This window comes from Triturus cristatus, chromosome 2_1 (genome assembly GCF_964204655.1).
Source record: "Triturus cristatus chromosome 2_1, aTriCri1.1, whole genome shotgun sequence".
NCBI classification, from domain to species: domain Eukaryota; kingdom Metazoa; phylum Chordata; class Amphibia; order Caudata; family Salamandridae; genus Triturus; species Triturus cristatus.
In genome coordinates, this window is record NC_140581.1 from 895404434 (window position 1) to 895421660 (window position 17227).

A 17227-nucleotide genomic window follows, 5' to 3' on the forward strand; every position below is an offset into this window, starting at 1 on the left:
CAGGGGTCTTGCTGCTGGTCTAACTACAATTTAGCTAGAAAGTGTGGTATTCGGTTTATTCTGAATTTAAGCTTATTGGCAGAGTGCCTAACATCCAGTGGAAGAGAGTTTGAAATGTTGGGGTTCTGAACAGGGATATTCCAGACATCTTTTGTGCTGAGATTGTATCAAGGATTTTTTAGGAGAGCTTTACTTGGTCATTCTTTGCAAGAGTGTTGGCAATCAGGACATTTAGGTGTGCCGGCACCAGATGGTGCAGGCTGTTATGGCTAAGACAATTCACTTTGAATTAAAATTCACTCAGCCATGGAAAGCCAGTGCAAGGATCTCCAGGGAAAGACATGATATTGGCTTCTTAACCCAACGATAGCCATGGAAGTTGCCTTTTTCTGCTTTTTTGTGTCTTAACGTGCTTTTTAACTGCACTTAAATAATTTGGCATTGCTGCAATCCAGACATGAATTACTGAAGCACCAAAGGGGTTTTAATAACATGGAGAATAGAGCTTAACTTCCTTAGCTGAAGGAAACCACTTGTGACTGCTGACTGGGGTGGCAAGGTGGCCAGAGAGTAGACAAGCAACCCAGTTTTCAATTTTCTTGGTCCTATTAAGCTCAAGGACAAACTGTTTGGAGACTTTAGAGTCGTAAGTTTGTGTCTAATCTTGGCACTCACCTTGATGACCTCAGTGCTGGGTTCATTAACCAATGACATAGTTGGATTTTCTGCAAAGTGAACATTAAATCCTTACAGGGAGAAAGAGCTTCCAAGTATCTAATATAAACCTGTACATCTTCAGCATGGGATTGAACAGAGACTTGTGTACCCCTGAAAAAGTCAGAGGCTGGTGTGATAATATGTTAAAGTGGGCCAGAAATAGAAAGTGGTGAACCTACAATCAATCACCATGGTGTCAGGAAATAAGAAGCCTTTCTGTAACTGTTTTGTCCTGCCCTGCAGAAAACAACTGAAATACCCCATTGCTGCCCTTGATGCCCCCAACAGTGAACGACCTGCTTAATGAAAGCTGGTGCCCCATCATGTCAAAGACTGCTTAAAGTTTCATTACGATTATCAAGGTGATAACCCTGTGATTAAGAATTCTAAGAGTATGTTCCACATCCCAGTTCATTTTTCAGTGGAGTGTGAAACATGGTTTAGGAGTGATCCACTAGCAAATGGTTGCAAATAAATTTGTGTACCGATGAATTCTGAAAGCAAAGTTTGTTGGTAGATTTTTTTATGATGTTTGAGAATACATTTCTATTGCATTATATATGCAGTTTCTTAAGGATCACAAAATAAATGGTTGACTGGGATTTTCACTACCACTTCTGAGTTGCCTGCAAACTCTTTTAAAATAGTTTAACTTAATGGAACACCTGGTAGCTGATAGTTCATGCTGGATGGATTATAGGTTTGGGGAATAAATGTTAATAAAAGATTGGATTTTATTGATGTTATATCAAAGAGCAACTTCACAGGTTGGCCCAGTGGTGGTTCTTCTGATAAGGATTTTAAATTCTGCTGCCAAAGTGTGATCGAAAGTAGTTTGATGTTTTGGTTGGATTGGGACAGTTTACTGAAATGGGGTTCAACCTAGGCCTGAAGCTGAATACGGCAAAGTTATCTGTCCAATCATTGGGAAGGAGAGGCAAGTCAGCGTCTTATGGCTACAGTAACAACACCCAGTATGTTTCATTTGGTATACCTAAGTGATGCTGAGACCGTAAAATAGTCCAATGAGTGATTCATTGGTGGCAATTGTGGTACTGACAATGGTAGAAGGAAATCATCCAAAAAGATAATGATTGTTATAGGTTATGCATTTTGAAGTGACAGATAATGAAATGATCAAATCATTTTTGGCTTGGTCAGCGGCTTGGTATATGTATCAATTGGAAACAATTGTTTGGTGGTTAGGAGTAAATAGAAGATGATGAAAGCATTGGATAGGAGCAACTTGGTGTGACTGGCATCCAAGTTCGTGGACAGGTTGACTTGTGTATGTTAGCCACTCTGCCACATGTTTCAAAGGGTTGGTTAAACTGTTGTAAATTTAGTAGCCATCACATATGGTGCATGGATGAATTAGATTTTAAAGCATATGCAAGGTATGTGCCTCATAATGTATAGTTTGTAGCCAGGGCTTTAATGGGTTCCTTTTGCTCTCTGTGCACCAGGCTGATGATCTTGTACATTTATACAGGTGACGTCTCCCGTCAACAGTCAGTGACAAGTCTTTAAAAATCCTGGCTTGACCAAAAGAAGCCCATGCTTTAATCGAAATCTTTAAGCAATTCTCCATAAATTTTTTTTTTTTAATACGGACACAATCATAAAAGCCTCTGCCAGTTGCTGATTACTGCTTGAAGGTGAGGGCATTGAGATGGATAGGTAGATTGGTAGATAGATTGGTAGATTGGTAGATGGGTAGATTGGTGGATGGGTAGATTGGTGGATGGGTAGATTGGTGGATGGGTAGATTGGTGGATGGGTAGATTGGTGGATGGGTAGATTGGTGGATGGGTGGATGGGTGGATGGGTGGATAGGTGGATAGGTAGATAGGTAGGTAGGTAGATAGATAAACAGATAGACAGATCTATACAAATATATAAAGCTCACTTATTCATTTCAAACTTAAACTCTGGCTAATGAAACATATCTAATGAGCTACCAAGTAAAACTGAATCATCCTGCATATTTCCCAAAAGCAGTGGGAACCCATGACATTTCGAGATTGTATAAATTCTCTGTGCAGTAACTAGAGGCGGGCTCCATATATCTATACTTGAAGAACCAGAGGTATGCAAACTTAAGTGCAAAAATGTTAAAGCTCACCATTGCACGCAATATACATATACTTCTGAAAAATTCCACATTTCAAAAGAAATAGGTAGAAATGTAATTTTTGGAGTAAGAGAGCTCTTAGTGTTATAAGACCAGAGTTAAGAGCACCTCTAATAGACTATGGTAGTCCTACAATATACTGGGCCTTACAAAGTTCAGAATACCTATGTCAATTTTCTTTTTCAACTTTTTTGCAGCACACACACCAAATCTAAAGTGAGATGAGCTGGTTCCACCCATAAATGTTGGAGCATGCCATTAACTCTGTACTTGTATCCAATTCCCTACTGAATAGTTGGCGTGAGTGAGTGGACATATCCAAACTAGCATTCTTGGCTATGGGACTTAAAGAATTGGCCCTGGGCAGGATTTGTAGATGGATGTTTTAAAATGGTCTCTGGTTAATCCGGATATTTCAATTAAGGATTCATCAAATCCATATAAAGAGACAAAACCTCTGTATATTTAAGCATAGAGGGGGCGTCCCTATAACCTGACAGTGAGACATTTGTCTGTAGTTGCAGGAAATAAGGATTAGCGACATCCTTTCATCCAAGGATGCTTGATTATTTAAATGGCAGTTTGTTTTTCAAAGAACATGTGGCGGTGAAAGACTTCTATTGAGACACATCAATTAATACAATCCAAATCCACCCCCACTCTTAGTGCTCTGAAGCTTTACCTTTTATGGTAATGACTGACTATTTACACCACGCTCACTACACAACTCCGTAGTGGGTACATTTTACGTACTCAATGACGGTGAGCAAGGTAGCTTGCCCTTTGTTTACGAAATGTTTCGTTTTGAGTGAGTTCTGGCATTCATTATTCCTTTGGGTGTGGGGAGATGCATGTGAAATGCAAGGGGTGAAAGTGACTGACTGGCAGTCTTTCTATAGTTGAATACTATTAGTTATAAGTGTTTTTACAGGTGGTGGTTGGTTGTCTGGAGGCTCCTTGGAAGCGGTGGTGGATTGAGGACTTAATTGCACTGTTGTTCGTTTTTTTTTTTTTGTTTGTTTTTTTCTTTTTAGATACCCCTAAATTACATAAATGGATTTGAAATCTAAAGGGCAGTTGCCTTATTCATTAATTTGTTGACTCCATGCCTGACCGATATACTCAGGTGGTAGGGTGTTGCGTGCAGAGATCGATTTGGTTGGAGGGAACTATGAAGGGCAGGGCACGAGTCGCGGGTACACGCGGGTGGACAGCGTCCAACCACTATTTTCACAGGGTGGACACCGTCCACCCTGCCAAGAAGTTGGGCCCCACTGAAAAATATGCTGAATTTGTCCCGGTGTAATTTGTAAACACCGGGGCACATTCTGCAGTGCCTGCACGTTGTCTGCTTTCGATCCGCAACAACGTGCAGGCGGATAGGGGGCTTTCTTATTTCAGACTCCTGCTGGGCCCATGAAAAAGGCAGCATCTGAGGGGTCATCAGGCCTCCTTTTGTTCGAGTCTCCTGGCTGGCAGCAGTCAGTAGCCTCACACCTAGAAGCAAATGAAGCGGAGGGGAAACATAGGCTCAGAACTTGTTAGCACTTCACAAATACTTAAGCGAGGCAGCTTTTCACTTTGTTCAGTCCCTGTTTACAAGATAAGCATTCACTGTAAGAATGTCAGATGTGTTGGTATTTCCCTGTATTTACACAAAATAAATGTAATTTATATAGTGCTTACTACCCCTGAGGAGGCGTTGAGATAATTTAAGTACCACTATTTTTTCTTTAAAAGCACTATAGGTAGAGGAAGTTTACGCGGACAAAAGGCAACATTGTTTTATGGGTAGCTTACAAAAGTGTGAATCTTCTGCCTAAATAAGGAGGTTTCCCTATATGCTCGAAATGTGCTCCAATGTACTCATAGGCATGTTAAACATATATGGGAGGGCTTGAGATCTGATGTCACGTGCTGTGATGTCACGTGCCGCAGTGTCACACGCCGTGGTGTCACACGCTGTGATGTCAAGCGCCGTGATGCAACTTGCATTCTGATTAACTAGGTTAGTCCCCCCACTTCTTTTTTTAGGACTTGTGCCCTGATGAAGGGTATATGTACCTTGTAAGAATGTGCTATTGGGAACGGTTCGGGTTTAAGTTACAGTGTATACTTTAAATACATGACTATAGGTGCCCTGTTCACGCACTCTGACTTGCTGTTTTGTACTGCTCAAAAGAAAACATTTAGGCTTGATTAAAGAAAGTAATGTTATTTTGCAAACAAGTGTGAGTAATGTGAGTTCAGTTATAAGCAAGCGGTTTCTCCTGGGTAAAGTATGGCTACAAATCAAAATGTGGTTCAACCACCACATTTACTTCAGAAATACAGTAGACCAGAGATAAAGTGGAAGCAGTGGCTTCACATTTTTGAGAACTATTTAACTGCCATTGATGCCATCATCTATGATCCTTCAAGAAAATTGTACAATCATTTGGGCATTGTCAAAAATCTACTGACCCCCCATCCTCCTTATAGTGGAAGCACATATTTAATGAAGGCACAGTTTGGGATGTATATATTGAACGAAAAGAAAGACTGCAAGGACAATATTCAAAAGAGCCTAGCATATTATTGGAACATCATAACTTCTTTAAATGCAAGCAAAGCAGCAAAGAAACAGTTGAAGGATTTGTAGCTGCTTTACACAATGTAAAAGGTATAAATTTAATTTATCGGTGGCTTTTCCTGAAGAATGCGCATGGGTCGCCAAAATGCCCGTCGAGACTCAACCTCATCAAAATTCATTACGAGTCAAGCCACTTATGTTATTTTATGAGAAAAAATATCTGAAATGATATACATACGTTTGGGGTGAATTTATTGTATATATTTCTCTCCCATTTTTTCTCATTCCTTTTTGTTTTCAGTTATATTTTGACATTAACACAATGAACTAGTTAAGTATATATTGCCTTTGAGATTACACATAGTATAGAATTCCCCCTTTTTTGTATTTGTTTTTATTAATTTTATTAATAAAAACAAATTTTGGTATTCTATGTCATAATTACACTGTGATTTTTCTTATTAATGTTATTTGCAGCTTACTCGTTATGTTTAGACATATTTTTTACATTTATTGTGATATAGAATTTAAATTGCCGATTGTTTGCTACATTGTGTATTTTCCCTGCAATTGGAGTTGTGAGCATTAGCAGGGGTTCTGATTTTCTACATTGTTTGTAGCGGCTTTACCCATGCTTGCTCCTACATGTAAATTTGAGCACAATGTAGAAACTTATATTGGAGACCATTTTGTGTTCAACTGTTTCTCAAAGAAAACGCAAGAGAGATTACAAATGTATAGAAATCAGTCGAAGTTATTGAGTTAGCGAAGAGCATAGAAATATCATTGTTTCTTCTCAGCTTTGTCAGGCAATGAGGGACATTCACCTGTTAGTATATCTGACAAAGATTCCCTTTATAAAGTGAATAAGTTCACGACCGGGCATTCTTGTTGCCACAGATGTGTGTTGAGGATGCATCTTTTTTAATCAAACATCTTGTCCTGCTCTGGGAAGGGTGTGCGATTATTGCAAAAGAGTGGGTCCTTTTCAGCCAGTTTGCAAGGTACAAGGATCCAACACAAGGTTTGGTAAAAGTATCAAATACAATGTTAAAATAGACAATGCAGTACCTTCAAGAGCCATCCATGAATGGTGTCAATATATTTCTGAAATCCCTCGCTGACCTCACCAAACAAATTAACATTTAAGTCTCCCTATTGCTGGTGATTGCTAGTTATGCGAACTGGGTGAGGGTCTTTTTTTTTTTCTTTACTGGATTACTCCTCTCATACAGGTTTAATTTGTTGACATATCGGGCTGATTTTGCTTGTAATTGAACACTATGGGGCCAATTCCGATCTTGCTGGGAAAGCCCTAAGGCCGACTCGCGCCTGTAGAGCTTTCCAACCGACTCATGCTCCTGGGCTCCGAGCGACCGAGTATGATGCGCTGCAGCGCTGATGGACTCGAGTCGCTCGGAGCCCCATTGAAGTCTATGGGAGCCTGGTGTAGGTTGCGTACATAGGCTCCAGTGGACAAAAAATGCACGTCTCAGACAAGGGCGCCCCCTGTCGCGGGGACGCCTCAGTCCCTCCTGTACCATGCATGCATGTGTAGGCGGGACCCTTGGGACCCCCCCGGTGATATATTCGTAGGGCCACGGGTGAAAGGGGGTCTGCTACAGACCCCCAAAGTCCGCTTCCCGTAGCTTTTTTGAGTCGGAGGTTCCGAGTCGATCCGGCTGCTCGATGCACGCATCGTACTTGGTCACTCGGGAAACTGACCCATTGCGCGGTGCGCGTCGAAGTCAGAGACGTCCGGATGGCGTCGCAGACGGGTACGAGTCGGTCGGAGCACGAGGCTATGCCCGCATCGTACTTGCTCGCTCATAAAGCAGTAGGAGTGGTCCAGTAAACGCGCTTACAAGATGGAGTCCCTCCTGACGGATGCCAGCAGGAGCCCTTCCGTCCGAGATCGGAATCGGCCCCTAAGTGAGAATGTTGGAGGAGATTTTATCTAAAGAATTACACATTTCAGCATATAGCTGCCTTCTAGACTCCATCCAATTTTGAATTACAATAATGGCCCACTTCGAAGAAAGGTATGAAGCACTGGGAATATAGAGAAGGGATTGTGTCGTTCAGCCGCATATGCTTAAATCACCTTTGTGCTTGAACTTTAAAATACTATAGGGAACTTGGAATTTGTTGGTGTGGATGCTGACAGTTGCTAGCAGTTTTAGAGTGTGTCATCTGACAGGTAAAAAGGATATTTAACTAATACACCTCTACATTAACTAACTACACCTCACAGCCAGTTTGTTCTTTATGTGAACGTCTATCAATCTGTGGCGCTTGTTAAGGAGAGGCAGGGTTTCTAAAACTGATGAAAATACTAGCAAATGAATGCCTGGATATAGATGTTTTGAAAATAAAATACTAGCTACATGTGAAACGTAAAACCCTGCATTAACCATTCTGGGCCACCCAAAAGAGATCTAAAGGCAATTGTAATTTGTTGATGTTCCAGGATATTTCAGAAGTTACAGTAAGCATACGGCTACAATTAGGGATATGGAGCACATTGTAAAATGGAAATATTTTGTGGATATCTCACACTCTATCATGCAGGGTTTTTATCAGTAATCCAGTCTTTGGGCAGTGTTTTTGACAATCACAAGCCCAGTACCAACTTCCATTGCTAGTGATATATGCAAGTCATTGCTATGCATTGTGGCCATTGACTCTTATTGGACACAGCCGTGTGCTGAGTGAGATCACTGGAGTCTAAAAGCTTCTCTTCATGTCTTCACAGATCACCACCGACTTGAGGCAGCGTTGCACTGACAGCCACACAGGAACTTCAGCCTCGGCGCCCATGGCTGCAGGAATCATCGCTCTGGCACTGGAGGCAAAGTAAGCAACTCATGCGGCAAGCATATTTTGGTTAATAAGAACTGATCAGAGCCACTACTAGTCTGTGGCACTCGTTGAGGGCTGTTGTTGTTTTCTGTAGTTCACCTCTGTGTTTGAACATCATTTGGTAACGTGGTTTCACTTGCATCTCCCAGAAAATACTTTGAGTGAGAGGAGAGGAGGGGAGGTTGTAAAAAGGGACTGTTCTAGGTTTGTTTGCCAATTATTAGTCATTTCACAGGCACATATCTCTCTCTCTCTCTCTCGCTCTCTCTCTCGCTCTCTCTCTCTCGCTCTCTCTCGCTCTCTCTCGCTCTCTCTCTCTCTCTCTCTCTCTCTCTCTATATATATATATATATATATATATATATTTTTTTTTTTTTTTTTTATTCACACACCAAAGTTGCCTTTGTGATGATGCCAAACACACTTGGGAGTTCAAACCTTCTTTAATGCAGGCTGCAATACAATTCTGCTCGCACCATCAGCAAGGCGCCATACGCGTTTCGGGCGTGCTGCCCTTGTTCACTGGCTCTGCAAAATAAAGTCCCAGCAGCCTTTACAGAAAATTTAAACATCAAATGGGCTGTGTGCCCCAATGCCTTGTGGTCTTAGAAGTTCTGGTAAAATTTCCACAGTGGGTGCTGTCAGGATTCATTTGCATAATATAAAATCCATAGTGGGTTTGCCTCCGGAGCAACAGTTCATTGCACTGCCAATGTTTTTCCGCAAAATTCAGCCTCCCAAGTGCCCAACATTGTAGGCACTGCGGGCATCTACGCGACGAAGCATGCCGGAATTAAATCTTCACACACCAAAGTTGCCTTTGTGAAGACGCCAAACACACTTGGGAGTTCAAACCATCTTTAATGCAGGCTGCAATACAATTATGCTCGCGCCATCAGCAAGCCGCCATACGTGTTTCGGGCGTGCTGCCCTTGATCAGAACATTTAAACATCCTATGGGCCCACCCAAATGGGCTGTGTGCCCCAATGGATTTTATATTATATAAATGAATCCTGACAGCACCCGCTGTGGAAATATTACCAGAACTTCTAAGACCACAAGGCATTGGAGCACACAGCCCATTTGGGCGGGCCCATAGGATGTTTAAATGTTCTATAAAGGCTGCTGGGACTTTATTTTGTAGAGCCAGTGATCAAGGGAAGCACACCTGAAACACGTATGGCGCCTTGCTGATGGTGCCACCAAAGTTTTTGAAGTTTCAAAAAATATCCAAAAACAGGTTACTGCTTCATTGTTGATTTATTTTACATCACCAAAGAATAAGTGCAGACGAGTGTCCGCCCCGGACGCGTTTCGATCGCATGAGCGATCTTGATCACCTGACACGCCGGTGACGGGTTTCCATTTTTAAAAAGAATACAACCAATAGAATTGTGAAAACAATTAGTTCAACGTAAATTCGAAAAAAAGAAACAAAGACTCATGCACATGTTGAGAAAACATCCTAATACCATTGTTTTTCTTATTTACAAAAATGAAACATGTTTTATCTGACTTGTGGATTTTAAAAACATTCATTTCTATGGTATGCCCTTGATGCTAAATCATAAAGCCCGGGACTAGAACGTGTATACCCATGCTCATCTTATTTATGTCACAATGAACATTTTAAGGAGCCATATCAAATGGTTGTGCTCGACTTTCAACTCTCTGACTATCAGAAATAAAATTCTGGCAGTAGAATAGTAAATGGCCAGTGCCGATTAATTCACGTCCCGTATTATGCATATTTAATTTGGCAATTTCCATATATATATCTATATCCGTGCCCGTTTTGTGGAAGAATCCTATTTGTTAACAAATTAGTAAAGTTACAATGCCAAAACGAATCAATTAACCATAAATCAAAAGTCACCTGAATAATGCATGCATGAATATAATCCAGGCAATTCAGTTGGGGCAAATGCAAGTACATGTGATTAAAGAATTAAAGACCGTGTTGAATTTGGCCCTCTCTGCAGGGGCATTCTCAAACCATTTGCCTTCACCCTTCTTATTTTCTGAACCTGTTTTTGAGACAGTGGTTTCCGGTGTCCGGCAACGGCACTTAATTGTCAACACCAGCACCTGTGACAGTCTGCCACAAGGAGGAACTGTCTGGCTAATTTAGAGATGACCACAACAACGGTTAATTATTAGTTCAATATGAATAAAAAATTACTTTTACCTGCCGCCTAAGCCGTTCTCACAGCTTTGGGGGGCCTTAAATAGTCCGAATTGTCATATTTGTAGGTGTGTGATGGAGAAGCAGAAGCATAAAATGATATTTTAAATACTATTTTATGTTTCTGCTTCTCGTGCCCGGTGGGTGGGCGGGTCGGGGAGGAGTGGCTTGCACCACTCTGAGTACTCTGAAAGCAGTCATGCGCACTTTGCATTTTCCTCTTTGTAGGCTGCATTCAGCCTACATAGAGAAAATGGCCTCCATGCAGGCGCCCGGCTGGTTGCTGTCCGTGACTCCGCAGCAATTACAACACTGCCATTGCAGCATTATGATTGGCTTACAGGAGGGGCGGGAGCATGCCTGTGTCTGTTTCTGTTCAGGAGCAGGAAAACGTGGGACCCGGCCCCTTCAGGCACACTACAATTGAGCAGGTCATTGGCTATATTCTGGCATTGGACACTTGCAACCCATGTGAGTATTTCTGGGATCGCCTGACTACTGGCCAAGATGGCTGTGTGAGCTTTCCACTATGGCCTTTGGGCGACCCAACTGGGGAAAAAGGGCCCAAGCATCCTGCAGCATGTAGTGAAGCTGCTAGGTGAGCCGATTGTGGTGGCACCTGCGGGAGGCTCCTGACTCGGGCCTGGCTAGATAAAAGATGCAGTGACCGCATACTAAGAAGGGCCCAATGATCCCATTCCTGACACAGACGACCGGCAGCGGCTACGTTGCAGCCTAACCATTGGAACGGCCCACACCCCCAAGAACAGAAAGTGCAGATGCAAGGGGAGGCATCTGATGCGGTTGTGGGGGGGGAGCCTCCACTGAGGCTGCAAACTGTGAAAGGCTGGGCGACCTTGCTCCCGAAGCCAAGGGCTGACTGTGGAGGGCCAAGTGTGCAGACAGGGTGCGGCCCGGCAGGATTGACTATCGGCGAGCAGAGGGAGCTCGCACCTGAAAGCGAGGCATACACAAGCGGCGCGGAGCCCGGTCAAGTACGTTTTTCATTTTTATGTTACCCCCACACGGTAACCCCCGCACTAATCTCCGAGCGACCCCCCCCCCACCCGCGAGTATTGAAAGCCGCAACTGTTACTGTCATTGGCAGCACAGCAAGGACAAATGTGGTGCAAGCTGCAGTGGCCTCCAGGCGAGAGCCTTGGCACTTATTTGTTTTACAAATTAAGCACTACTATTAGGACTCTGTACACTTTATCACTGCTACCCAGTGCTAAAGTGTTTGTGCTTAACCCCTAAAACATGGTACAATTGACTTACACCTGATTGGCACATTTAATTTACCTATACATCCCTAGTAAAGTGGTCCAGCATTTATATGAAATGCTTCTAGTGGGCCTGCAGCAATCATTGTGCCACCCACTTAAAGTAGCCTTTTAAAACATGTCCTACGCCTGCCATTGCAGCCTGTATGACGTTTTAAACTGCCAAATCGACCTGGCAAAATCAACCTTTTGCCAGGTCTAAACCTCCCCTTTTTAGGTCTCGCCTGACCCAGCGCATGCACTGGTCTGGCGAGACATTTTGTGAGGGCTCCAAAAAGTGCTACCAGGCCAGCCTAGAGCTACAGTGCATGTGCGCTTTGATGTTCTCCGTGAGGCTTCAATAGATTGCAGCAGTTAAAACAAGCATTGGCATAGCCAATAGGTCTCACTTTTGGGACCTTATAAGTGTTTAGTTATTCAACTGTTGCATGGCTAAACACTTATAAGGTCCCAAAAGCGAGACCTAGTGGCTATGCCAATGCTTGTTATACATATAACTCATCCTTAATGTAGGCCCTGAACTGCCCATATTGCAGGGTGCATTGTATTTAAAAGATAGAACATGTTTGTAAGTTTGACATGTCCTGGGTGTAAAAATAACTCCTAAATTCGTATTTCACTACTTTGAGGCCTACCACTCCCATAGGATAACATTGAGTTGCTTAATTACATTAAACAAATGCTAACTTTTGATTGGGAACAGGTAGACTGTAAAATTCAAGTTCGGTCTCATATTACAATTTAAGATCCTCTTTAATTGTATAGTTGGATTTTAAGTTACAGTTCTGAAAATGCCACTTTTTAGAAAGTCTGCGTTTTCTTGTCCTAGCCATTTGGTGCCTGCAATCGGTGTCCTGGGTCACGTAGCTGGGTGCAGTTGGCTGTTGGCCTTTGTGTATTCCTCCCAGACAGTGAGACATACTGGGACTTGCTGTTGGCAGGATGGGCCATCCTGTCAGCAGGGCCGGACTGGCCTTAGTGGGCACCAGGCGTTTCCCTGGTGGGCCGCCAAGGTGGGGGCCGGTTTTGGACCCCTGGTGGCTGTTTTTGTTACTTGTTACCGGGGGATGGTTTTGCGGCAATATCTGCCCCCTGTAACAATGCGGCAGCGGTGAGACGGTGTGGTGCTTTCCCCTAGTACCCCCCCTCCCCGGGGGTGGGGGGGCGACTGAGCTGTTTGCCAGGGCTGGTTTTGGTTCCCAGTCTGGCCCTACCTGCCAGGATGGGAGGGGTGGAGCTATTCCCTGCCCCAATTACATTTCATGACTGGCTGCCTCCAGCACACTCACAAAGAACTTTACACTAGCCTATTGTAACTCCAGACTTCTAGGAGACTGGGGAGACAAGGAAATTCCAGAGCCAGATGTAGGTGGAGTCTAAAGATTTTTCCCAATTCAAAGTTGGCACCAGGTATACATATTGGACACTAAGATCAACTCTTCAGTACGCTCCTAGACCTATGGATACTAAAGAAGGACTTCCCTACTGCTAGAGGACTGCCCTGCTGCTTGAGGCTTGTGCTGCTTTCTGAGAAAGAAGACTGCAACTGCTCTCTTCATCCCAAGCTGTGACTCCAGGGGTCAGGTGGCTAACCTCCTGTTCTGATCTACAGGGGCACAACAAGCTCCAGATGCCTCCCTGCAACTGCCCAGCTGACCTGCTGTACTGGACCTCCCTGGACTTGCAACTAGACCTGCTTGAGCACTGCTGGCCTGTACTGGAGTGAGTTCCTGAGTGAGCCTTCCGAGCTCCTGGTCTTTTGGCTGGCATCAGTTGAGCTCCCCCGGTGAAGAAAAGGAGAAATGCTGAAGTTTTCGGTCCATTCATGCCTAGATCTTGTTGCCTGGAACAACCACCAACACGACGCTCTGGCAGTCCCAGCTTTTCATGCTACATCAACTGTCAACGATGACCAGCATGAGATCTGCATTTCGCGCTACAACATCGACAGCCCATGGTGCCCACCAATGCGAGGCTCCAGCAATGACTGTCCACAACGCTCAAAAGGATCTTTGCGCTACAGCCATGTCTGTCTGCGACACCCGGTCTTCTGTTTGTGCTACAGTGACGACCATCCGCAATGCTCTCCCTGCTCCTCGCAGCCTTCTCCACTGCAAACTGCACACCTCACTCCGGACTTTGAGAAAGTAGCTTTTTCAGCAGGACTCATCTGGTCCCTCTATCTGGCCGGTGCTTTATCTCACTCTGAACTTGTGACTTTCTCCTGGGATAGCATGACTGAGTGGTGCTTTGTGTTTTTAGGCACTATACTTAACTAAACATTGGATTTTTATTGTTGTGGTCTCAAATTGTTTATTAACTTTTACTCTATTCTAAATTAATGGGGGATTTTTATTGTGTTGTGTTCTCACTTTATTAATGTTTGTGTGCCGCATAAATACTTTACACTCTGCCTCTAAGTCAAGCTTGACTGTTTTTGTGCAGAGTTAAGGACAGGATACTTTTGTGACTTTTGTGGTTCGCCTTGACAGGGACTGTTGTTTCAGCTTGCGAAGGGTTTTCACACCCCTCAGCCAAAAACCCAATATCCTACGGACATGATATGCAAAGTGAGATACATTTCCATGCCCATAAAGGGAAACACACTACTGATAAACTAAGGTTGTGGGATAATGGGGGAGTTTTCGAAACCGCAGGTGTTAGCAAATATAAAGTCACAAGTAGAACCAAATGAAGTTTCCAATTACAATAAGAAGGAATGTGCTTCTGCTCACAAGTAATTCTATGAGCAGAATTACAAAGAGCATTGGTCTCAAGAGGAATGTATGATGAACTCATGCATGCGTTTAGCATGCATGCCTTCAAAATGCTGGCCTTCACAATGCAGGCATTAGAATGAATGTGTTGTTATGATGCGCTCCTTTAGCATACAAGTCGTTATGACATGCCTTAGGGGGGCGCTGGACTTTGGAATAATATCATTTAGTATTCCAACTCCAGTCTGAGCAACAGTAGGGAAGTTGTTAGACTTAAAATCCAACACCATTCCACCAATGCACCCCCCCTCCCCCAAAGAAAGTTGTTGTAAAGACTTTCATACTAAACTAATGAGTGGTAATGACGCGTTTTTCTATTGCCAGCCCTGTAAAGGCACAGCGTGATTCCGGCTTCTTTTTATAGGACGTTTCCCCTCAAGAGAGGGATAGGGACATCGGCCGGCAGAAGTGAAGAGGAGCAAATCTTCTAATTAACTCACCTTCACACAGTTAAAACATGAAATGAAGTCAAATTGATACATTGCATAGGTTCCCTCCGAGTAAGAACCAATCAAAGATCATTGTTCCCACTGTACTTGATGTCTGTCTCCTTCTCCCGGATAATACAGTGCCAGGTTCTTCCATCATTGCCGCCTTCACAATATCTTACAAAGGAGTATTCATCTCCAGTGCCTCCCATCCTGTGAAGGGGCAGAGAATAATCATCAAACCAATTAATTGCAACAACCATGACCTTCACACAGTAACTAAACAGAAAATAATACATTTAATAGAAAATACACTGACTCTGGTGCCTCGAACAAAAAGAGTTTGGTACAGCAAGCAGCAGCATATTCTTTTCAAGATGGAGTCGGGCACCTTGGCCCATGCTGACTCATGTAATTTTTAAGATACACATATTATAACTACGGTTAATAGAAATATTATAGATCACTTATTTCACTAAATCCAAGTGTAATATAAAGTATGTAATATTATGCATGTTTGAGGTTAACATTTTTTTAAGTGCGACTAGTGGATGGTGAATAAATTATGGTGACACTTGTGCCACCACAGATGGTTCCTCTGCTCCTTCAGACAGCTCATAAACTGTCTGTGATGCATTATTGCTGCAAGTCTTGATGTTCTCCCTAGGGGTAAGGAAGCCTCATACTACAGCAGGATAACTACATTTGTATTTACCTTGTGTATAGGCCTTGACTGTCATGTAATAACAAGGTCAAAGTTTTGTAGGATGGCTATCGGTTAGAATATTAATTTCACGAAGAATAGAAATAAAACACTTAAGTATAAATGCTTAGTGATAAATAGCCAACATACTATCAAAGTCTTAAAATCGGCCTGTGGCAAATTTGTATTGTCGTCTGTGCTGCAAAGAAAAAAACATGTTAACAGTTTATACGTACAGTAATTCATGAAAGAAAGTTGCTCAAACTTCGTTACTGGTTGAAAAGGAAAACATGAAGATGGCAGCTTTCAATTCTTAATCTGTTCTTGGAGTGGCATGAATTCAGTGTGTTTAGGTTTACTGGTGTCTGGACTGCAGAGCTCCCACAAGCTTCACTGCAGCACAATCATATCTGCAGCGGCATGTCTGAGGTAGGATACAGAGAGCGCATTGGTTCTAGTGGCCTCAGAATCCTGGCTCAGGGATGGTACTCCGATGCACTTAGGTTTTTGAAGATGATGGGATGCAAGCAGACTGAATGAGTGTGAGCTGGAAGACTCCTGGTCCACACTAGAAGGTAACAGCTCCAGCGACCTCCGTTTCAGGAGCCAGCAGGAAGGCTATTGGGGGTGCGAACACTGTTTGATAGTTGTGGTCTCCAAATGTCAAGGCAAAGGTGATTGGGGAGGCAATCGGAGGTCTCCAGATGTCCTGCCACCAGTAAAACACTTTGTGGCAGCAAATAATTATTTTTCATGCCAACGAGAGTTTTTACACAAGCCACATTCAGAGGTCCGCTTGAATGGCTTCATGTTTCGCTCTGTTCCTTGTCACCGCACTACAACACAGTCTCGGCTGCAGTTTTAGGTCTTCTGTCTCAACAACATTTGTAGAAAAAGCTTCTTCACAACCGTACGTGGAGGCACTGATTTTAATTAAGGCAGAGACTTCACACCTCGAAGACTCCTAGAACTGATCTTTCAGATTGCAGTAGCAAGTATTTTCCTCTGTTCTGCACTATATTCCCTAGTCCTTCAGGGGCAGCCTGATAAGTGCCGGTCATGATGATTTTGCAGATGATGCAGCTGGAGTTGAAGATGGCTTGGACTGGCAGTGGGGACAGTGCAGTTCCCTGTGGGCACAGATGAATTTGGAGTTGGCCATTGGAACCACCCAGATGCAAGAGCCTGAGGACTAGGATGACTGATCTGAAGGGAGAGCTTCACTTTTTCAGTAGAGAAAAATGTGTTTGTCTTGGTTTTCTAGTCCGTTGTCCAGGGTGAATCTGAGTAACTGGACTTCGGGTACATTTTGAAGTTTTAATTCATCCAGGCTCGTATTGTTGAGTCATAATTATGTAGATCACTTGCTGCTTGTTGATGAATAGTAGGAATTCTGTCTTGGTCGGGTTGATCTTCCGGTAGGTGCCTGATATCAAGGTCTGGATGAGGTGCAGGCACTGTTTGAGGTGCTGGTTGTCCGGAGCAGAAGAGAATTTCAAGTAAGAGTGTGTGTTGTTTCGTCTATTGGTCAAGTTAGATGGTGGAATCCTGGGGGATTCCAAATA

The 17227-nt window shown here is 43.3% G+C and overlaps 1 protein-coding gene across 1 annotated transcript in view; it reads left to right on the forward strand.

The window, feature by feature from the left end:
* PCSK5 (proprotein convertase subtilisin/kexin type 5) overlaps positions 1-17227 on the forward strand; it is a 1432234-nt gene that overhangs the window by 731962 nt on the left and 683045 nt on the right. The window contains exon 9 of the mRNA XM_085633086.1: positions 8179-8279. Coding sequence (XP_085489212.1) covers positions 8179-8279 — 101 coding nt within the window. The remainder of the gene's footprint in view (positions 1-8178; positions 8280-17227) is intronic.